We start from the raw sequence: 20,804 nt of genomic DNA, 5'->3' as shown, positions 1-20,804 counted from the left end.
GGGACAGGATCCCACCCACCCTCTTCCTGATATAAGGTCTGGCTGGAAAACGACTTCTTCATTTTTGCTTTTTGGTCAGAGGGTGACTGTATCTTCTTTCCACAGCCTGGCAATGCCTGTGGATTTCAATGGAACCTGGAACCTTGTCAGCAATGACAACTTTGAAGGTTACATGGTGGCCTTAGGTAGGTGAAAATACCTGGTGTTTCCTTCTTCCCTTCCCTCCTAAGGGTCCTCCTGAGTTTGAGTTCTGCTATAACCTAGATATTCTTAAAGCTTTTGTCCTCTGAAAAACAATGGAAGGATCCTTGTTTATTGATAAGCAGCATTAACTACACTTTAGCCTGTCACCCAAGTGTCTTTGCAGCTTTCAGGAACTTCTTAGCTTAGTACTTGATAAAAGTAGAACTTTTGTTCAGCTTTCATCAGAGACAGGGAAGAGTTTGCCCTGTCCACTCAAATTTCTCTTGCTTTTGAGCACAAACTTACAGAACCTATATCTAGGGTTAGTTAAATGTTAAGTAACAAAAAGAAAAGTGCTTGGGTATTTGCCATTTCCAAGCAGTTGTTTAGCTTGGTGTCACTTAAACAGCTCACAAAATATTTCTCTCATTGCTGTGACTTGTTGCTAAGTCTCTAACTGTCCCTTTTCTGGAGTGCTGGAAGCGCACGCACCTCTTACCTACATCTTTTAGCAGGAGAGATTAATGGTGTGTTAATGAGGAACTAAGAAAGTTCTTGGTACTTCATCAGCTTTCTTGTATAAAGCTCATTACAGACCATAAGAGCAGGTCGCCCTGTGTGCTGCCTCCTCCCTGCCTCTCCCACCCCTTTCTGCCTTTTTGACTTGTGTAAACCAACGACCTGCAGTGTTCCTTGCTGGTTATTGCCTACACAACTAGAATGAAATCTGTTTTCTGGCTGTATCTATGCTGGCCGACCTACTTAAATTGTCTAGTTGGTATCTTCAACATGGTGAAAGAACTGCTCTCTGTTTTTAATTCTGCTGTGTTATCAATTAGAAAAAATAGGTGCTGCCATAATGAAAATACGGTTTGAATACTAAGTAATATACTCTTAATGCGTTTAATGTCTTAAAATGGAATACAGATTGCCTGTTCCTTGATAACAAACATTGGCCAGCTAAGTGAAGGGCTTTTTTTGATGAAACGTAACTACCGACCTTGTGAAAAATGCATTTTTTCCCCAATATGTAATTGGAGGAACTTACTTTATCTGTGCAACATACAGCTTTAAACAAAAAGCAACTTCAAACTCAAAATCTTGCATAACAGTAAGGTCAAACTATCTAAGAAATGCCTCTAGTGGTAATAAAGGAAAGTCTAAGTCCTGGCTGTCAGAATGCCTGGTCATAACTACTACTCTGACCTTTTTGCCTCCTGTCCAAGGTATTGACTTTGCAACACGCAAAATCGCAAAAATGCTGAAGCCTCAGAAGGTGATCAAACAAGACGGTGATTCATTTCATATCCACACCACCAGCACGTTTAGAGATTATGTGCTTCAATTCAAAATTGGAGAAGAGTTTGAAGAAGATAATAAAGGCCTGGATAACAGAAAATGCAAGGTAAGACTGAACGTATAAAATCAAGAGGCCACGGCAAAATTAAGATGATTAATCCAGCTACTTGAGCTGCAATTGTTTCATGAATACTATTTGTAATGCAACACCGAGGCAAAGTTACAGACAAGGTGCTTCACTTTCCCTCAGGAGTAGTATCTATGTCCCCTTTTATCTACAAAAAAAGGACATTGTCTACGAGTATATTGCAGAACTGAGACAAAGACATAACAGGAACACTTTGTTTCCTCTTCCCCAGAGCCTAGTTACCTGGGAAAATGACAAACTTGTCTGTGTCCAGGCTGGTGAGAAGAAGAACAGGGGCTGGACTCACTGGCTCGAAGGAGATGACCTCCACCTGGTATTTACTTCAGATTTCTACTAATTCTGTCTCTACATGACACAAATAAGATCTGTAACGTGGTCATAGTGTGCACAAGTCACCTTCTAGCTCCGTAGTATTTTCAATGGATGGTACCTAGTGAGCACATGCTGCTCTGATTTTAGTTTAGCTGGAACAACTTCATTGTCTCGCTGTCTTTTGTAGTTAAATTCAGAACGTGAGGCTTGACCTTTTAGTGTGGCAGCAGAGTGGTGGTCAGTAGCCACAGCAAAGGATCTGTGTTCACTTCTGGAAGCAGTTCCTTTGATCACTATATACCTTTATAATTGTGTTTGGTTTTGGTTTTTTGGCAGGAGCTTCGTTGTGAGAATCAAGTGTGTAGACAGGTCTTCAAGAGAGCTTGAATTTGTGTACTGGTTCCTACATGGAGACACAGCTGCATACAGGAGACGATGAATCCTCATGCACACTGACAGCCGTACGGGCCAGAACTGATGATTAAACTAAATGCTCTGATGTTTCCGGCTCAGGAAATAAGTTTGCTGTTGCCAGTGTTAAAGATCTGATTTTTGCTAATAAATGCTCAAAACCAAACCAAGTACCTGACTTCTGATTGTGTTTTTGGAGGAAAAACACTCCCAACCCAAAATATAAGTGATATAGCTTGGGTCTCTAGTTAACTGAACAGTCTAAATCAAAACAAGAAAAACTGCCTATTCTAAAGGGCCATGAAATGTCAAACAAAACAGAGGGGGAATGATGGTAGAAGAGTGAAATGACAACAAAGGAACTAGACAACAAAGGATACAGATTTATTATTCAAAATGCTTCTCTTTAAGATGCAAACTAGTAGTTATCTCCATTTGGTTGTGTCTTAAATGTATGATGTAAGGTCTTATATTGCATCATAGCTGCTTTGTTCTCAAAATAGTTGAGCTTACCAGAGGAAACCAGCCCGTGCTCAAATTCCAGAACAGTGAAGAAGGGTCTGAGTAATCCACGTGGATTCCAATCTGCAAAATAATGGATCTCTGTAAGCACACATCCAGAGCAAAAACAATGCTGCTTTAGTTAAGAGTCATTTGTATACCTACGTTCAATTAGGTTAAATGTTTTTCTTTGTGTAATGTTGCACAGAGAAGTAGATTTTATTCTCCCTCGGGTAAACACATGTAAATGGTCACATCAGCTTGGTAGTTATATCTGAAATGAATTGCTGCACATTTTGGTAACACTAACATGGCAGGGATCTTATCACCAGTGGCAAGAGAAAAGAGTCTGATTAATTCTAGCTTAATCTTAGTAGCTTAATTACTTTCTGTGATAAAAAACAAACCACTAAAGTAATCCCTGACATTTTAAAGCATAAGTAGCACCACCTTTCTGATATTTCTTGTCAGTTCAGAATTCTTAAAGCTACCACCAGAGGCAGACAAGATCTGTTGAAGCTTGAAGGGCTTTTTGTTAGATTGAACCCCCCCATTTAATTACTAGAGGAAAATGTAAATACCAAAATATGAAGAAAAGAACTAGTATTCCTTATACGGTTAGGGAAATTAAGCAGTAAAATGCCTGGTGTTTGTTCTATGGATCCTGACAGTGCCTTCCTTCTGGAACTGAGTAGCTTTCATTTACTTGAAAACAAAATAGCTGTTACCACATTATTCTAATATAAATAGCAAACTCACGCAGCAGACCTGCCCTGTCACATCTGCAGCAACATGCAGCAACAGCCCCGCAGATTTTGCTGCTCCACTAGGTGGCACGTCTGGAACATATCACATTTTATTTAAATTAAAGAGGCGCCAAACAGCAGTAACTGAAGCAATGGATACTGCAGAAACTCTCAAAGCCCCCAGCTTTCAAGCTGTGCGCTCCATGAAGATATGCATGAGAAGCAATACAGAAAGGCTATGACGACCTTAAGAACTCTGTCACTACAAAGGTAGAAAAACACAGCCTTAGAAACCTGTATAACTAGAAGTGTATGATAATAATTCATTTGTAAGGCTGCTATTAGGAAGCCCTTACTGTTAGGAATATAGAAGAGTTATTAGCAGCAGTGATGGTACTTTAATTATGGCTAACTTCCTACTTCAAATTGCTGATTTGCAAGTGAGTAACGCTATGCAGAACTCGCTTGAGGATGCTTTGGAGATCTTGAGGACGAGAGAAGCTACTATAGTGACATTTATATGCTAACAATGTCACATACTTTCACAAAATATAAATTAAACACCTCAAAATGCAAGGTGAGAAAAGAAAGGGAGCAATCACATGTTCTGGAAGTGGAAAAGGAAAAGTCATATGTTCTACAAAAAGACTGGCAGTATATATTAAGATCCAGTTATATACAAAAGAATTCCTTTCCCTTCCTGGGCACCATCAAAAACATTACTTTTGTTCAAACACCTTTAAATCAATACAACACATTAAGAAAGGTGGATACTGAAATACAAGACCAAGTATCTGCCTTATTATGCATGAATGTGATCAATTTTATTGCTTTATAATTATTTGCAGTCCCTATGGAAATAGATCTTAATTCTATTCCTTCTTCACACAGACCAGTTTGCTTCTATCTTAAGAACATCCCGTTGTGCTCTTTTCATAGGATTTTCTCACTCACTGAATCAAACCGCACTGCTCATGGCTGTTAATGTCTTATTATGACTGACTGTTCATCCTGGGGCAAAAACCTGCTGATGCAACTCCTTCTTTTCTTTTTGTTCTCTTTCAAAAGAGCAACTTCTCAAAATCCTCGTCACCTACAGCTGGAAGCAAACAGCCAGTTCATTTAAAGTCAACACAGGCCCTGGCTGGTTTGTTCTCTAGCTGAGTTTCATTCCAAGGCTGAGGGAAGAGAGGACGAAAAGATGAATACCTCTAACAAAAATAGCATTTTGTGGTATAACGAAAGAAATGGGTGAAGAACAGTTGGGGTTTTTACATAAGAAAGGAAGAAAATACTTCAGGTTCAAACTACAAAGTGATAAGGCCCCGTATTCACTGGAGACTTAGAGCTTTTGTTTTCCACACTTGTTACACAGATTGTAACAATTACACAAAAAGCCTGTAGTATCTACATGAGTCATCACTGAGAAGCGGGCTCACACCTTAACGGAGCGTGTGCGGAGCCGTTAAAACGGGAAGATTTCGGCAGCCTCACCCCAGCCGGACTCCGGCGTCCGTACCTGCGGGGCTGCTCCCACCTGCGGGCGAGCGGCGACGCGTCTACGGAAGAGCGAGGAGCAGCTCCGGCGGGGAACGCCGCGTTTCTCAGCGTTTCACACCCGCCTCCCGCCCCTCAGCCCGCCCTTCCCGCCCCGCCCTCAGCGCCGCCCCGCCCCCGTTACCATGGCAGCGCAGGCCCCGCCCCTCCCGCGGCCGCCACGACGAACCGCGGGGCCCCACCCCCCGTCCATCGCACCGCCTCCCGGCGCTGCCATTGGTCCGTGCGCCGCGCGGGGCCCGGCATGCCCGGCTCCCTCCGCGGCGCTGGGCGGCCTCACGTGATCCCGCCCCAAGATGGCCGCCGCCCTGTTGTTTTGATGAATAATCTCTGCGCGGGGCAGGGGCCGCGGCGCGGGCCGAGGCCGGGAGGCGCGGGCGGGCGGGGGCAGCCGGGGGGCGGCTCCTCCCGTTGTGCCGCGGCGGGGCGCGGCGGCAGCTGAGGCGCGGGCGGGCGGCGGGGAGCGGCCCGGGGGCGGTGGCGGGGCCGGTTGCCGGCGGGCGAGGTGCGGAGCGGCGCGGCGCGGCCGCCCCGGAGATGCCCTTGTGAGGCGGCCCGCGGGGCAGAGGCGGCAGGAGAGCGCTTCCTCGGAGCTGCCCCTCGGCGGGGGCAGGGGAAAGCGCCCGCCCTCCGTTCACCATTAAGAGGAAGGCGATGGAGGAGCTGAGCGCGGATGAGGTGAGTGAGGGGGCGGCCGGGCCTGCGGGGAGCGGGCACCGGGCCGGGCCTCTTCCTCACCCCGGCGGCCCCTCTGGGAGGGAAGGGCCGGTGCTGGGGCGCTCGGTGTCCCCGCTCGGTGCGTTTCGTGTTGTTCCTCCTTCCCCCGTGCTGCCCCTGACCTGCGACCCCCTGGCTGGGCGATGGGGTTTAATTGCTTGTCTCCTGGTTAATTGTGTGTGCTCCGCTTCCATCTGCCAGGTATCTTTGTCTGGGGGATGTCTCCTTTCTGTGTTCAACACCAGGCTTTTTGTATGTTCTCTGTGTGTGATTTTGAAAAAATCGTACTTTTTAGCATAATAAAACACTTTACATTTTGCTTCCTCAGCATTTTTCCCAATGCTTCCTTTGATTTACCTTTTTTTCCCCCAACCTCTTGCTCTTTCACTTAAGTGTTATAGGTGTTATGTTGTGATTGACAGGCATCCGACATGGAATAATGGGAGCTGTTTCCTCTTTCTTACTTCTAAAGGGTGATGTTTTCCTTTTTAAATTTATTTTTTAATAGACTGATGTCTTATGTTTTGCTCATATACTGGAGGACTCTCAAATGAATTGTGTTGTAGTGATCAGGATACAGGGAGTTTCCCAGTGTAAATCATGTGTAACTTCAAATCTTCCCTCACATCTTTAACATAATATTTTTGTGTTAAAGCGTGTATACCTGTAAAATGTATTTTATGGGACCAGCTGCAGCATAGGCTCGTTGCTGTACTTATACTCCAGGGGGATGAAAATGCTCATTTTTGTTCTGTACCATATGTTATGGTGGATTGTAGAGCAAGGTGGCTGCTGTTGTCACGCAGAGTTGCATCCGAAAAGTTAAGAAGTTGTTTATTGTCTTGTACGTCACGATTTAGCCATCTTACTATATTGCAGCAGGAAGGAGGAGGAAATGCTTCATGCTGTTTACCTGATGAAGGTTCTCATACTCCATTGAGAAACAGAGAACAATTCCCATGTTGGCAAGAGTGGGACAGGATGCTGGTGTTGTAATTTGTACCGTGCAAAGGGGTCTCTGAGTTTAGAGGTGTATTTCATGAGTACCTTGTTTACATGCAATTCTTCTGATCATCAAACTACATCTGATTATGAGGTGTTTTATGATTAATTTCCCAATTATGTAACGTATGTAAGCTTGCTTGTGTCACCGCTTCGGCAAATTATGACCTCACCAAAACCACTGCATTGAGGAACTGAGGCTGCAGAAATTGAGTTCTCCAGCAGGGCCTCATCTGCCTTTTCTGGCAAAATCTTTGTCTCAAGTGACTCAAATTTTTCATGTCTTTCTACTATAGTTCAGCTGGGACCAAGCTTGACTGGTCTTTTAAGTGATTGCTTGATATAAACTTAATCTTATATTATTTTAAGAGCCATGCTGTCACTTCTTATTGTTAATGGAGCCGTCATTGAAAAGTCAGAGCCAACGCTGTTTTAATATTCCTCCAAATCTCCTCTTTAGTGTTACTTGGCAGTGGACCCTGGATCAGAGGTGAACTATATGGAAAAACAGCCTTCTAAAATATATGTGACTTCTGATTCAAACTTCTTATCTGACAGTGACTGAAGGGGAAAAAACACTTCACTAAACTTGAAATGAATTGCAAGCCTCTTGTAGATTAGATCATCTTATATCAAACATAATTAAGCATAACATTAACAGATTGTAACTTAAAGAGAGATAAATACAATTGATAATGGGTTTGGGTTTATAGGATATATTTTAACTTCAGGAAGATATTTCCCACTGCTATCAACAGTGTCACTGACATTTTCTTGATTTTTGCTGTGTTAAAGCGATAGAAGTTGTCATTTACTACAGAACATACTAAAATCTTTAGGAGGGGAAAAACCTAGTAGAGTTTTTTTTTATTAACCTTTTAAACTGTATATTATGGAATCGTGCTTTGTAGGGAAGATGAGCGTTTTTTGTTGCATGGCCTGGGTAATGATTAATAGCAAATAACTTGTTGCCGTCAGCTAATAGAATGATACGTGACAGCTTTGTCATTTGTCACTATTGCAAGTACTTATTGCTGAAATCAAGGGTTAGGTATTACCCTAAGCTTCCCTAAGAAAATATATTTTAAAAACCCAGTTATGAGTTCCTTGGTGGTAATTTGGAGAGTCATTGGGTAGGAACAGGTCACCTGGAACTCCAGCAACTCTGACATGTTATTTGTGTGACGTGAAGGCAACAGGCTGGTTTGTGCCCAGGGTTGTGCAAACAAGCTCCATCTTCCAAGTCCGCACATTGTGCCCTAAGCATAAGGTATTTTCCTCGTCTTATATCGTTTAGTCTTTTTACATAATTCATCTTCATGTTTCTCCTTCAGCCACTTGTGTATATATGGGCTATTTGCATGTGTATCTCTATTTTTTTTTCCTCCGTTCCTCCCTACCATTCCTTTATCTGAAAAATATGGTTATAGATTAGTTAAATGGTAGGGAAAAAGCTTTTAAAACTTTAATTCAACCCCCTAATTCTAATAGATTTCAATTCAACTAGCCTGTTTTGCTGATAATATTTGTGATACAGCTTTGTGAGCTGCGAACACTTCACTTGGATTTGGCAATAGGGAAAATGGACGTGGCAACGTGCAGGTGACATTTTCTCATGTAGACCTCTGAGGGGTGAGGTAGTTCCGTAGGCTTTGCAGATAAACAGCTGAAAAATCAAGATGTAAGATACAAGTGGAGAAAAATGAAGATATTTTAAAATAACTTTTTAGAGACCCTAATACATACAGCTTCTACTTTTGGCAAAGTTAAACAATTTATGCAATAAGATCTCTTATTTTACTTGACAAGGCGGAAAGATTGAGACATTCTAATCATAGTCTTTTTTTGTCTTAAGAAAAGAATTATTTTCTAGCTGCCTTCCATGGCGGTGACACCTGTCACGGAGGGAGATGCAGCTCCAAACACTGTTTCCCCACAGTTTTTGCAGTCTGATTTAATTTGATCCGTTCTTCTTCCTGTTGGAGTAGGTTTCAGAGGCCATTAAATGACTCCAGTCGTGGAGCGGAGACATTGACTTGACACGAATCTTTTGTTCACTCTTTCGCTTGCTTGGCAGTTCTTCAGGATTGTGAGCTGATACATTGCATTAAATGCTTGAACATCATCATACAAAGAGGGGAAAACGTTAATTGCTTGTTTTTACAGGGAGTGGACACCCACAAATAGGATATTTTTCCTATTTCGAGCTGAGAATGTAAGCTTTAGGAACAGATCCTCTGAGACAGTCTGCGATAATAAATAATTTCTTTTCCGTTTTTGTTTATGCTGCAAGTTTTACTTGAAGCGCTCATCAGCTGTGAGTTTTATAAGGCTTATTTTGTCCGGTTATTTCTCATGTATAATATTAGTGTTATGCAGCCACATAACATTTTTAACGAATAGGTTCATAGCAGTTTTCGGAAGTCAGACTTTGAAGGCAGATGCTTCTCCTTCTTACTAGTAACATTCAAAAACTGTTGTTTAAATTCTGTGTGGTGCAGTGTCTCTATGTGATGAAAGAATGTTATTTACTGTCTGTCTTTACTTCCCAAGATGCTTTTGTCCCACAGATGAGTTGTATATTTTTAGTGTTGCAGGTCTGTTTCAAATTAAACTGGACAGCGGTTGTCGCCTGTAATAACTTTCAACTGGGACTTCTGTAGCACGGGTGTTTTATTAGTATCATGTGGTGTGAAATTAAGGCAGAGGTCATATTCATATTGTCCCTTTTATCAGATTAATGCAGTTTGTTTCATCAAATGCCAAAATAAATGGGGAGGAGCGTTACAGGTTTTGAAATTGCTGAGCAGTAAATGTTAAACTTGTCTTACACAACCGTTTGAGGGACAAACATGGTGTTCTCCAGCGCAAATGGCTTTCCGAGGCAGCAAATACATCCTTGAAATCTGTATGTCAAGGGTATGTTAGTACCTTTGAACGGAGAAGGGGCAGTGAGACTCGGCTCGTTTAGCAGGGTAGGAAGTGAAGGCTGGATATTTGCAGTTTGGCAGGAGTGAACACCCCACCATGTCGGGGGCCCAGAGGGCACCGCGGGGCGTGCGTGTGTCCGGACGGGCGAACAAACATGTTGATTTGCCGTTGCTTTATTTCCCGTGTGCAGATTCGTCGGAGGCGCCTTGCTCGGCTGGCGGGGGGCCCGTCCTCCCAGCCCACCACGCCACTCACGTCCCCCCAGCGAGAGACCCCACCGGCCGGAGCTCCCGCCCCGGGGCCATCCCATAGTCTAGGCCTAAATGTCCACAGCATGACCCCAGCTACCTCTCCTATAGGTGCATCAGGTAGGCTGGCACTGGTGACAAAAGTTGTTGTTGTACGTCGACTGAACGGTATTACGCAACTCTTTATCTTTGGAACACGAATGCAATTAGTGATGTGATTTCTGCTGTTGCTAAAAATAATTTTCGGAAAGAAATATTCTAAAATGGTGAATGAAGGTACTATTTGTTTTCATTTTCTGAATAATAAATAGTTAGATACAATTTCAAGTATCAGTAAACTAATAGCATTTAAAATATGTTACCAAAGCATGAAGAAGTTTGTAATACAGTTTCATATTACAGAAAAGAAAGTAAATCTGTCAAGGAGAGGGGGGAAAAAAAAGCCCTTTTCAGTCTTGCAGCACAGTTTTTATGGATTGGTTTCTAGGTACATTTGAGCAATCAGTACTTAGTTCATTTTTGATCTTTAATTAGTAGCATTTGGCACAATTAAAAATAGTCGTTTCTGACTGTGCCTTGTCAATGTAAGAATAAAGTATTTGCTTTCTCCCTGGTGTTACTTTGCCCATTTCCCTATTTACTGCAGTGAATACAAGCAGGGTGTTTACAAATGGTATTTATTTCAGAAGATACAAATAACGCCTGATCTGTTAAAATCAGACAAGTGCAGAAAGTGTGGGAGGTTGCGAGGGTTGCTCTGTAGAGAGGTGAAGACAATATTCTTATATACAATAACACTTTTGACCTAACAAAAAAAAAAAAATTTGATTTGAAGTTGGATACCTTGGAAGTAAAAACAAATCGGTGTGTTTTCCAGTATTGTGAACTTTATCTGAAAACTTCAATTGTTTTGTATGTTGTGTTACTGAGCTAAGAGGTTCAGAAACCAATCTCAAAACAAACGTCAAGATTGTTTTAAACGGGTTTTCAATATGATTTCTAATAATTTGATAGAAACAGGATTTTTCCCAGTGCTCCTTGATAAGCATGCAGAATTCTTTATCTATTTACCTATTTGCTTTCTGAAATTTCATGTTTTTCCCTTTGGCAAGTACAGTGATTTACAAGCATAAATCTTGCAATTTAATTAAAGTGCCATTCTGAAATGCCCAGAAGTGCCTCTTTCCTGCCTATTTTGTTGCCTTATATCCAAAGCAGGACAGAGAAAAGCTATCAAAAGCATTTCCTGAGAAAAAGCCATTGCAGATGGAATTTAACACTCTGCATCGTCTTCACGGTTATAGGCAGCAACCCAGCAGCAAAGGTGCCTTTTTTGTTTAAGAACAGTGCAGAGTTCACTTACTGTTTTCACTCAGCCTGTGGTTATGTGACTATTTTAATCCATCTTAGGTCCGACTCATGCTGAAATGAATATTTCTTGCTGCCTCTCCCTCTGCTGTCCTCAGCAACTCTGGAGAGGTGGATCAGGAACTTCAATCAGGTGAAAACTAACCTAGGAAAAATGAATGGTTAGTTTTGGAATAGATGAGCTCCTGGTGCTGCACAACTGTGTCAGTGATAACACCAGCAGAGCAGGAGGGTGGAAGCAGGCACCTGAAGGTAGAAATGTCTGTGTATTGGCAGACAGGTTTGCCATCACTTGAAGTGGTCGCATAGCTGAGACCTTGGATTTGTGTTGTAAGAATTCCTCAGTCTGCACTAATTATACAGACAAGATTGTTTGGTGACGAGGAATAGAAGTTACCTGGTCAGTGTAGTGTTTGCTTCCTACAGTGCTGTTCATTGCAGCGATTTAATGTGTGTCTTTTTTTACACCAGGGTAAGAGATGTGGTTAAATTGGGGAAAAGATCCGGAAAAAAAGTGTTCACAGCTGATTATCTGCTGTATTTATTTAGCATAAATGAAGACTCGGCTTGCGCTGTGTGGTGTGCAGGAGCTCCTTTGAGCAGCAACCTAAAATGACTGCAGAGGATTTTAATTCATTTGGACATCCAGAGAGCAGCCCCAGCACAATAGTGTCCTTGTGAGCATCAGAACTGATGGGCTTTTTCCCATATCCTCACCCAAATTAACTCCATTGTAATGACCCAGCATGAAGTCCTGTTCTGACAGGACTGACTTCAGAGGGGCTTTGACAGAGTCTTTAAGTAGAATTATCTTGTAAGAGGTTAATTTGCTAGTGCCTTTTGTTTTTTCTATAATGGGTTTGAATCTCTGAGAACTTCATGGATGCAAATTTAGTTGTTTTCTATGTTGTAATACAGGTAAGCATTCCTACATTGCTGCTGCAAGAGGAGGAAAAAAGTTATCTGTAGTCAAATGTGAATAATATTAACATTTATTTCCTAATGCATTACTAAGAATGCTTAAGAGCTGGATTGAAAAACAGTATTTCCTTTTCCATCCAAATAATAGTGCCTTCTTATCTCTGTAGTAGTAATCTTGGTGGTGCCTTTTCTCTAGGAGTAGCCCACCGAAGCCAGAGCAGCGAAGGAGTGAGTTCACTCAGCAGTTCTCCATCTAACAGCCTTGAAACACAATCTCAGTCTCTGTCTCGGTCTCAGAGCATGGATATTGATAGTGTCTCCTGTGAGAAAAGGTAAAGAACGCAGCTTGTCTAAGCCGGCAAATACTGTACAATGCTAATCGTCAAAACCACTTACATAGGAAAATAATCTGCCGTTTCTCACTTCCAGCTGTGTTAATGCAATAGGGTTAAATGCTTAAAAATGATACACTGTTTGGGCCACTGTAATGCTCTTTCTAGCCTGGTTTTAATATGAATTCCTGACCTAAAGCGATAGTAGACAGAGCATTATCTTTGACATTAAGTGGTGAGCGTGTCTGGTGGGGGTAATTCAGCTACTTCATTTAAAATAGAAAAGGTTGTGGGGTGTGATAGCTGTCTAGTTTGTATAGCCTGCTGAAGAAATTTAGTATTGTGTTTCTGGAATTTGAAATAAATGTAACATGAGATGCATTTATCACGTAGTGATTTTAACTGCTCTTTGTGCATCTGGCTGTTCCTGCTGCTTTGTTTTTTCTCTGCTGCTTCTACTTAAGGTGACACTCCAGCCAGCATCTTACAGAGGACTGTCGGCAGCTTTCTACAAATTAATGGGCTTATTCTCTTCTTTCTGCTTACAGTATGTCCCAGGTAGATGTGGATTCAGGAATTGAAAACATGGAGGTTGATGAGAACGATCGCAGAGAGAAAAGGAGCCTGACAGATAAGGTTAGTCTGGTTTATGTTGGCTCTTCTCTTCTAGACGATGTATGTGTGTTACTGCAACATTGAGCCTCAGGATTTCCCGGGAGAACCTGTTCACCTTCTGCAATTTGGAGTTAACAGTGCTGGTTTTTGAATTTTCAGTGTAATGCATGCTTCTGTTACATAGAAAGTTAGTTTTATTTTATGAAGACTTCACCTCAATCTTGCTAAATTCAGCCTTTGCTTATATTGTTATTTTCCCTCACTGACATAGCCTGACATGCTGCAGCTTTGCAGTGTGTAGTATTCCTGGGGTTTGCCTTGCCTTCTCTACTTTCTCAAAAGGGACAACGCTGGTTTTTGAAGAAATTTCTTTACTAGATCTGTGCATGGTAAGTATTTCAAGTAATGGACTAGAAACAGGAGCAAAGGCTTTAGGATGGAGGAGTGATGCAGAGTTTTAGCTCGCACTGACTTCCTTTATCTCTGTACTTTGAGTACCTGCTTTCAAGAGGTTGGAACTAGCCCTTGGATGTCATCTGTGAACAAGTTCTTCACTACATTTCCTCTTTAAAATGTGCAGAAAGAAAATAAGTGAAGACTTCCAATATCACACAGAATCCCAGAATGTCAGGGATTGGAAGGGACCTTGAAAGCTCATCCAGTGCAATCCCCCCATGGAGCAGGAACACCCAGCTGAGGTTACACAGGAAGGTGTCCAGGCGGGTTGGAATGTGTGATAGTACACTCTGTTCCCTCGTCCAAATCATTGCTGAATATATTGACCCCAGTATTGACTCCTGAGGCACTGCACTAGATACAGGCCTCCAACTGGACTCAAAGCTGAATTTCAATTGTCTCCAATGGCCTTATGAATGATACTTGAAAACTCTGAAGAAAATGTCAACAAAGTGACCTATTAATGCCCAGATCTATTTTTTAATACGCAGTAGGTTTGAAAAAGTATTTCTTAAGATGCTTCTGAAGATTGTTGCAGCTTATTTGTGTAGTGTTTAGAGGTCTGCTAACAAAGTACTGTTTCAAGTGTTCTGTACGCTGAAGTGATGCTATGTAATATGGTTTTCTTGATGATAAGAAAACAAATAAGAATATTTGACAAGTTTAGACAAGTGGTAGAACCGTTTAAAGCAGAAAAAGAAAGCAAGTACAACGCTCTAATTCACTTCTAAAATTTTCACATGGGCCTTAACATCAAATGACAAAGAGGACATAAAGCCATAGGGAAATGGGCCATCAGTGTAGTGGAGAGAAGTTTCTACACCAATCCTTGCAGTGCTCATTAGGTGTCTTTGTTTATTCCTGCACTGTCAGGAATAAGGTCAGTTTGTAAAAGCCTGGCTTAAAGCCACGTAGCAGTAACCCTGCTGCAGAATCCTTTCCAGTCAATTCCAAGCTGCAAATCAGGCGGTCGGACAGCTCGCATTGTGCTACTGCAAAATAAATAGCTCGGAATCAAGGACGGTCTTGAAGGGGGTGGATTGAGCAGTGGAAAGTAAAATAAAGCTTTGCAAACTTGCTTCAGTTCCTCTTACTCATTTGGAGACACCAAAAGGTCGATAGGAGACAGCATGGTCCTCCATTTGTGAGCAACAAAATGTTTCTTGCCTGGTTATCTGCATTGGAAATGATGTCAATAATAAAGAATTCTCTGTAGAAATAGGCAGGAGAAGTGCTTGAAAACAGTAGAATAATAGTAGAGTGATTAAGTCAATAAAAATATTAATGTGCCAAAAAATACGGTTTATTAAATGGTGTGAGGGAAAGCTTTTGAAAAGGGTTTGGTGGTGGTAGTTGCTGGAAATCTCTGCTAACTCCAGGCTTAGCTGGTGGGCATGAGGAGGTTTAAATTTAAATGGAAAAAGGAGCTTTTTAGTGGCAACCTTGGTTTTTTTTGATCTTCATTTTGTTCTTCCCCATTGACTTATTTTTTTTGAAAGGGTGTTACTGTCTCAAGAAGTGTGACACGTAGCAGTTCAACATGCACTTGTATTAGTCAAATATCATACAGTTTTTCTGGTCTAGGGAATATCTGCACTGCTTGCAGGAGAACTCTTGCAGGAAAATAACCTCAAGGCTCAAATTTTTCCATCTTTGAAATGTTATGCAGCTGAATTGTCTGTTTTGTGTATTATGTTGCTCTTTCATTGTTGGTAGAAGAGTGCAGGGGGGATAGAGTTTCTGCATCTCTTTTGTGTTTCTTGAGGGTTTTTTCCAAATAAACTTTGACAAATACATTTATATTCCTTCAGAAGCATAGAAAATCTCCCGTTAAGAGCTAGTCTGAAGCTGTTTAAAGGAGACCTGCATCTGATAAATTCGTGACTTGACTAATACAATTACAAAACAATGTGATTTTTAATTAATTTATTTCTTTTTTACCCCCCCCCAAACCAAGGAACCTCTGTCTGGGTCTGAAGTATCAGAGGAACAAGCTTTACAGCTGGTCTGTAAGATCTTCAGAGTGTCTTGGAAGGACCGAGACAGAGATGTTATCTTCCTGAATTCGCTCTCTGCTCAGTTTAAACAGAACCCAAAGGAAGGTAGGAATCCTTACTATTGTTAGGGGTCGTTGCGGTTGAGTGGCGTGTTCCCTACTCTTCGTTTTGAGCTTTTTCTCTCTTTGCTACAATGCCAGAGCTGCCTGTTTGTGGTCTCTGCTTGTTTTCAACGCCTGCAATCAGCAGATGTAGCAGGAAATGGAATCCCCAAGAAGGAACGTGGGACTGACCGGTTGTGGCTTCTTTTGCAGCCAATTGCTGTGCTCTTGGTGGTTGTTTTCTGTTGTCAAATACTGTGCTGATATTGCACTGTTGCTGGATTTTCTTTTTATTTCGGAAACCTTTTACTGACTTAATGGGTTGTCTTGCATCACAACAGACATTTAGCAATTAATTTGATAAGCCAAGAATTCCTGATTATTTTATATAACAAATTGTATTTTATATGTCAGTTAATAGACACAACCAAATGAAAAATTGTTATTTTATGTGTGGGCTTGTGGGGGGTGTGTGCACGTTTTTTCCCTTGATGACACAACTTGCCAAACTCAACAGCAGGGTTGGAAAAATATGAGAGGGACAGACAAGTTCCATGATCAACTATAAAAATATTAGGTCATCTATGATATTTTGTAATTTCAGAACCTAGTTGATATAGATAGTGTTAAGTGTGTCTGTTTTTGCAAAAAACAGCAGTTAATTCACAGAATTACTGTCCTTTTTAGTTGAAATCTCTGCTAATGTTTACATCTCACACTCATTCTCTTGTTCTTAACAGTGTTTTCAGATTTTAAGGACTTGATTGGGCAGATTTTGATGGAAGTGCTGATGATGTCCACCCAGGCCAGGGATGAAAACCCGTTTGCCAGTCTGACAGCCACGTCCCAGCCGATCGCTGCAGCCGCCCGCTCTCCTGACCGGAGCCTGATTTTAAACATGGGCTTGAACCCGGGAAGCAGCCCCATGTTCTGTAACGTGGGCTCCTTTGGCTCCAGTTCGTTATCCAGGTGACTACTGTTTTCACTTAAATAGTGATTGGTAGACTACAGTAGAGAGAGTGGGGCATAGAACAACAAGTAGAATAGTTTTTTAAAGATCTTCGCTCTTTGTCATGTGGACGTCCCTCCATTTCACTGTTTTTGATTATGTTGCCATGGCTAGAAGTGTATCTCATAGCTTAAAGCCATGTATCTGGTTCCTTCTGAGAACTGTCCCTAACTTGCATCAATGAAGGCTCTGACTCTTAACTTAAAACTGTAAAACTGTGTAGGTTGTGACATAGTTTTATTGAACACTAGTAAGAAGGAATGATGTGTGTGAGCTACAGAATTATTGCTGAAGAGTCATCAGAAGGGCAAGGGCTTCTCTTGCTCATTTTATCTTTTTCACCCTTTTTCTGCATATCCTAAATCATTGCCTTTTTTGTTTTTTTTTTCTTTTTCCCCTGTAACTGGTTTAGTCTCTATGGGACTAGTCCAGCTCCTCCTACCACTTTCACAAGCTATGTACCAATGACTGGTTCATCTCTTACCCCACCAGCCAGCTCAGTTGCCACAACATCTGTGCCTCCCATTACTGCCAGCTCTCACCTCACAGCAGCCAGCCCTTCTGGGACGCAGCCTTCCTCTCTGAGGTACCGCCCATACACTGTTGCCCATTTTGGGGGCTTTTCAGCTTCTTCCATCCCGCGTTCCGTGAATATTCCCATCCCGTCTAGTTCTCCGAGCCCTCCAGCCATGCCGGTCGTCCCCTCCAGACAGAGACCCACAACCATGGGTCCGCCTTTGTTTACCGCGTCGCCCAGTCCCTTGCGCAGGCGTTCTTCTTTACTGAACAGGATCCCTTCTAGGTATTTCACAAGGACAAGAGAGTGTGTTTAATGTGTGCCGTGCAGGGTGTGGCATAATCATCTAATTTGGAAGAATTTACGTTTGTGCTGAGCTCACCCCACTCACCCCGAGTTGGTTTCTGCGTTTTGGTTTGTGCTAATCCATTGACTTGCTAACGAGCCATCTTTGTCAAAATGTTAAACCTGCTTCTGCAAGTGTTTGAGGTGTATGCAACTACTTTATAGGTAGCAATGTTTTTTAATCTCCTCCTCTTCTTACATCCGTTCCTGTTAAACTATTGGTTTTCTGTTCGGTGGCTGCTTCTGGGTAGTAAACCACACAGACTCCTCCTCTGAAATCAGTTTTTTCAGTAGGGCTTCAGTTGATTTGGTGAAGGTTGGTGCTTGCTGGACTGTGTGAGATTTAATTCCCTAGTGCACCGATTTAAATTACAGATGAGCCTGTTTCAGTGCACCAGGCCAAGCGCTGCTGCAGTTCCTCTGTCGGCTGCTCGTGCAGTCCCAGCCCCTGCAGGATGGAGAAACGAGCACACGAGGTTTTGGGTCCATGGCTTTAAAGTTCACTGGCCTAGAGCTGTAATAGTTACTCTTCAGTCATGTGTAAACACTCCCACTTCAGCCACAATTCTTCTTAGGTCTTCAAAATTCTTTTTACATTTTTGGGTTGTGAACGTGTGGTGTTTTGGTATGTGAATAGCTTGTGGTGGTGTAATAGAGCATGTTAGCATAGTCTTGGTTTTACTAACATGAAGTCACCTGTTGTGTGCATGTTTAGTGAAGATGATTTTTGGCAGACTTACAAAGAAAAGCTGCCATTTACTTTGCCTTTTGGCTTAAAAAATCTGATGGCCTCTTTCATTTTTGTTGCGGTAGTATATACGACAACCCTTTCTCCCTCCTCCTTCTTGCCGTTTCTGATGTGTCTGAGGACAGTAGTGATGAAGAAAATGAAGATGATGAGTTTTCTTGTGTCCAGTTTGGGTCCAGGTATTGGAGAAAGAGAACATAACCTGCATGCTTGGTTGCTTAGGAACTAACAGTCTTTGTAGTGTCAAGTGTTATTCAGAGTAACTTGGGAAATGACTAAAGCCAAGGAGATGACTTGGATGGGTTTTTAAGATGGTGTAAAAACATGTATAATGACTGCTAGTTAGTCAGCTCTTTTTTGAAGAGCTGACTAAGATAAAATAAATGTTGATCATACTGCCTTTTCGGTTTAATGAGCATAGTTTGTGAAATGATGCTTGAGTGGAACTCTATATGAGTAGAAGGAATATTATTCACCCATGGTTGTTATTTTAAACCCAGTGGTACATCATGTGCATATTTTTCTATCAAATACTGAAAAATGAGGACAAAGGTTAACATATACAAAAAGATAGAGCGGCAAATAGCCAGCTGATGCCAACAGTATTGACTTTTGTTGAAGTTTCATTGCTGCTTGACAGCTGAGGATTGCTCCTCTATCTCATAAAGAAAACACAGCCGAGAGTTGGAGCTGGTCCTTTGGCTGCCAAGTAGTAGAGGCTGATGTAGTTGGAACAACCAAGAATGGAGGAAGAAGAACAGAAGATTTTACTGTAAACCAGAGACAAATTGTATAGCAAAGCCCTTCTATTTGTGTGACTCAAGGTGTGAAAACAAAAGGGGGATTTGTGTTAGTGAGTTCTGTGTGGAAGTTTGCCAGATAGCTGTGCACAAACCCTGCAGGACACGGGCCGTGCCAAGGAAAATCAAGCTTTTGGAAATGTCAATGTGAGGTGGGATCTTCTCTGGTTGTACCTTCTGTTGCAGAGTAACGCTGCGATGTCTTGGCTGAAATGTTTTCCTATTAGGACTGAGGTTGTAATGATGTGTAAGGGAAACAAAATTAGAGTTTGAAAGACTAAATGTATGTTGAACAACTGGAGTAAAAGAGTTCCTCCAGGACTTTCAGTCCCCGTTGAAGTGTTTTAGTTCCAGCAAAAGCCAGGGGAAATCCTGTTGCTTGAGCCTTCTAAAACTAAGCTAAGTCAAGACTTTAGGAAGGATCTTGTGATGTCAGGGAATGCCCAAAAAGACTCTGTATGAGATGATCTTTCTGCCCCCACTGGCTTTTCTGCCTGTGCTTGTATGTTGTGACAGGGCTGCTAAAGCCAGACTGGGAACTAGAGGAGCTTCCAATAGCATCTCTTTTTCCATCCCAGTCTCATTTCCGGAGGGTGAACTTGATAAAACAGGTTTGGGGTTTTTTGCGTATGTGGAATTTAGCATTATTTTCCCCCACTGTTTTGTTTAATTCTTATCCTGTCGACAATTTAATCCAAATGTTGGATTGAGTTGCAAAGATTCCTGAGGCTGCTGTGCTTCTGGAGCCTTAGTTTGTAAATTGTGTCCTGGCATTCGGCAGACAGCAGTGAGATGGTGGTTAAATTGTAAACACAATGACTGTACAATTATGCGGCAGCTTGCATTTGGAAAATACTGAGGCATTCCCTGTGTGTATGAGGGATGGATGAGCTTTGCATTAGAATATTGTCAGTTACTGCTGCAGTGAAATCATTTAACAGAATGACTAACTGTAGAAGTAGTAGGTTTTTTAATATAAATTCATGTTCTTAAAAAGGGTAATTTTTAAGCTGAATGTGTCAAGTCGAGGTTTACAAGAGAGATTGTAGAAAAGAATGTGGGGGATTTCATGGTTACTGAGCACTGTTTTAATAGAGCTACATTTTACATGAATTAGTTTTAATTGAATAACTGAAAACAAGTTCTGTCTGCAAAAGGAGATGCTGCTGTAAGAGCCCGTGTCTCTTAACATGCTGAGCTACCAGATGCTCAGCAGGAAAAACCTTTCCCTGATCTGTTGGTTGGACTGTGAAGCTTGCACAATACATTTGTACAGCTTGATTATTAAAATGTAAATTATTTTACAGTTTAAAGGAAATTCCAGTTTTCACACAGTTTGTAGTTTTGATCTGTTTTTTTAAAAACTGCTTTTAAGGAAACAAATACTCTTATTTTCCAGTTTAAGATCTGGGGTTTATAAATTGGTCTTCATTTAAATCCACCCTGACTGTACACAGACTTTTCTTTGAAGAATAGCACAGAATCCCAGAATGTCAGGGGTTGGAAGGGACCTGGAAAGCTCATCCAGGTCAGTCCCCCC

The 20,804-nt window shown here is 41.8% G+C and overlaps 2 protein-coding genes across 7 annotated transcripts in view; both read left to right on the top strand.

Annotated features, from left to right (window-relative positions):
• Positions 1–29: 29 nt before the first annotated feature.
• RBP7 (retinol binding protein 7) lies at positions 30–2,523 on the top strand. Its single transcript, XM_082069876.1, has 4 exons — positions 30–185; positions 1,410–1,588; positions 1,842–1,943; positions 2,279–2,523. The coding sequence occupies exons 1-4, from the start codon at positions 113–115 to the stop codon at positions 2,327–2,329; spliced, it is 405 nt and encodes a 134-aa protein (XP_081926002.1). The 5' UTR covers positions 30–112; the 3' UTR covers positions 2,330–2,523.
• Positions 2,524–5,675: 3,152 nt separating this feature from the next.
• The window catches only part of UBE4B (ubiquitination factor E4B), a 35,007-nt gene continuing 19,878 nt past the window's right edge, over positions 5,676–20,804 (top strand). Inside the window, exons 1-9 of one of the 6 annotated variants that reach the window (XM_082070082.1) lie at positions 5,676–5,835; positions 9,998–10,175; positions 12,541–12,676; positions 13,225–13,312; positions 15,705–15,849; positions 16,586–16,814; positions 17,267–17,440; positions 17,525–17,656; positions 18,530–18,643. In XM_082070082.1, the coding sequence (XP_081926208.1) occupies positions 5,812–5,835; positions 9,998–10,175; positions 12,541–12,676; positions 13,225–13,312; positions 15,705–15,849; positions 16,586–16,814; positions 17,267–17,440; positions 17,525–17,656; positions 18,530–18,643 (1,220 nt within the window). In that variant the 5' untranslated portion in view covers positions 5,676–5,811. Of the gene's footprint in view, positions 5,836–9,997; positions 10,176–12,511; positions 12,677–13,224; positions 13,313–15,704; positions 15,850–16,585; positions 16,815–17,266; positions 17,657–18,529; positions 18,644–20,804 lie in introns of those variants that run through there. The other 5 variants (XM_082070081.1, XM_082070084.1, XM_082070085.1 and 2 more) reach the window with 5 other exon arrangements.

This window comes from Streptopelia decaocto (assembly GCF_964273445.1).
Source record: "Streptopelia decaocto genome assembly, chromosome: 20".
Taxonomy (NCBI): domain Eukaryota; kingdom Metazoa; phylum Chordata; class Aves; order Columbiformes; family Columbidae; genus Streptopelia; species Streptopelia decaocto.
Note: the sequence above shows the minus strand (reverse complement) of the source record. Positions and strands in the feature narration are given on the sequence as shown.

Excerpts from the sequence above, each read along its gene's own strand:
- RBP7 (XM_082069876.1), top strand. The coding sequence starts at position 113 with ATGCCTGTGGATTTCAATGGAACCTGGAACCTTGTCAGCAATGACAAC. Across the intron at positions 1,589-1,841 it reads TGGATAACAGAAAATGCAAG|AGCCTAGTTACCTGGGAAAA; the intron begins GTAAGACTGAAC and ends CCTCTTCCCCAG. Across the intron at positions 1,944-2,278 it reads AAGGAGATGACCTCCACCTG|GAGCTTCGTTGTGAGAATCA; the intron begins GTATTTACTTCA and ends GTTTTTTGGCAG.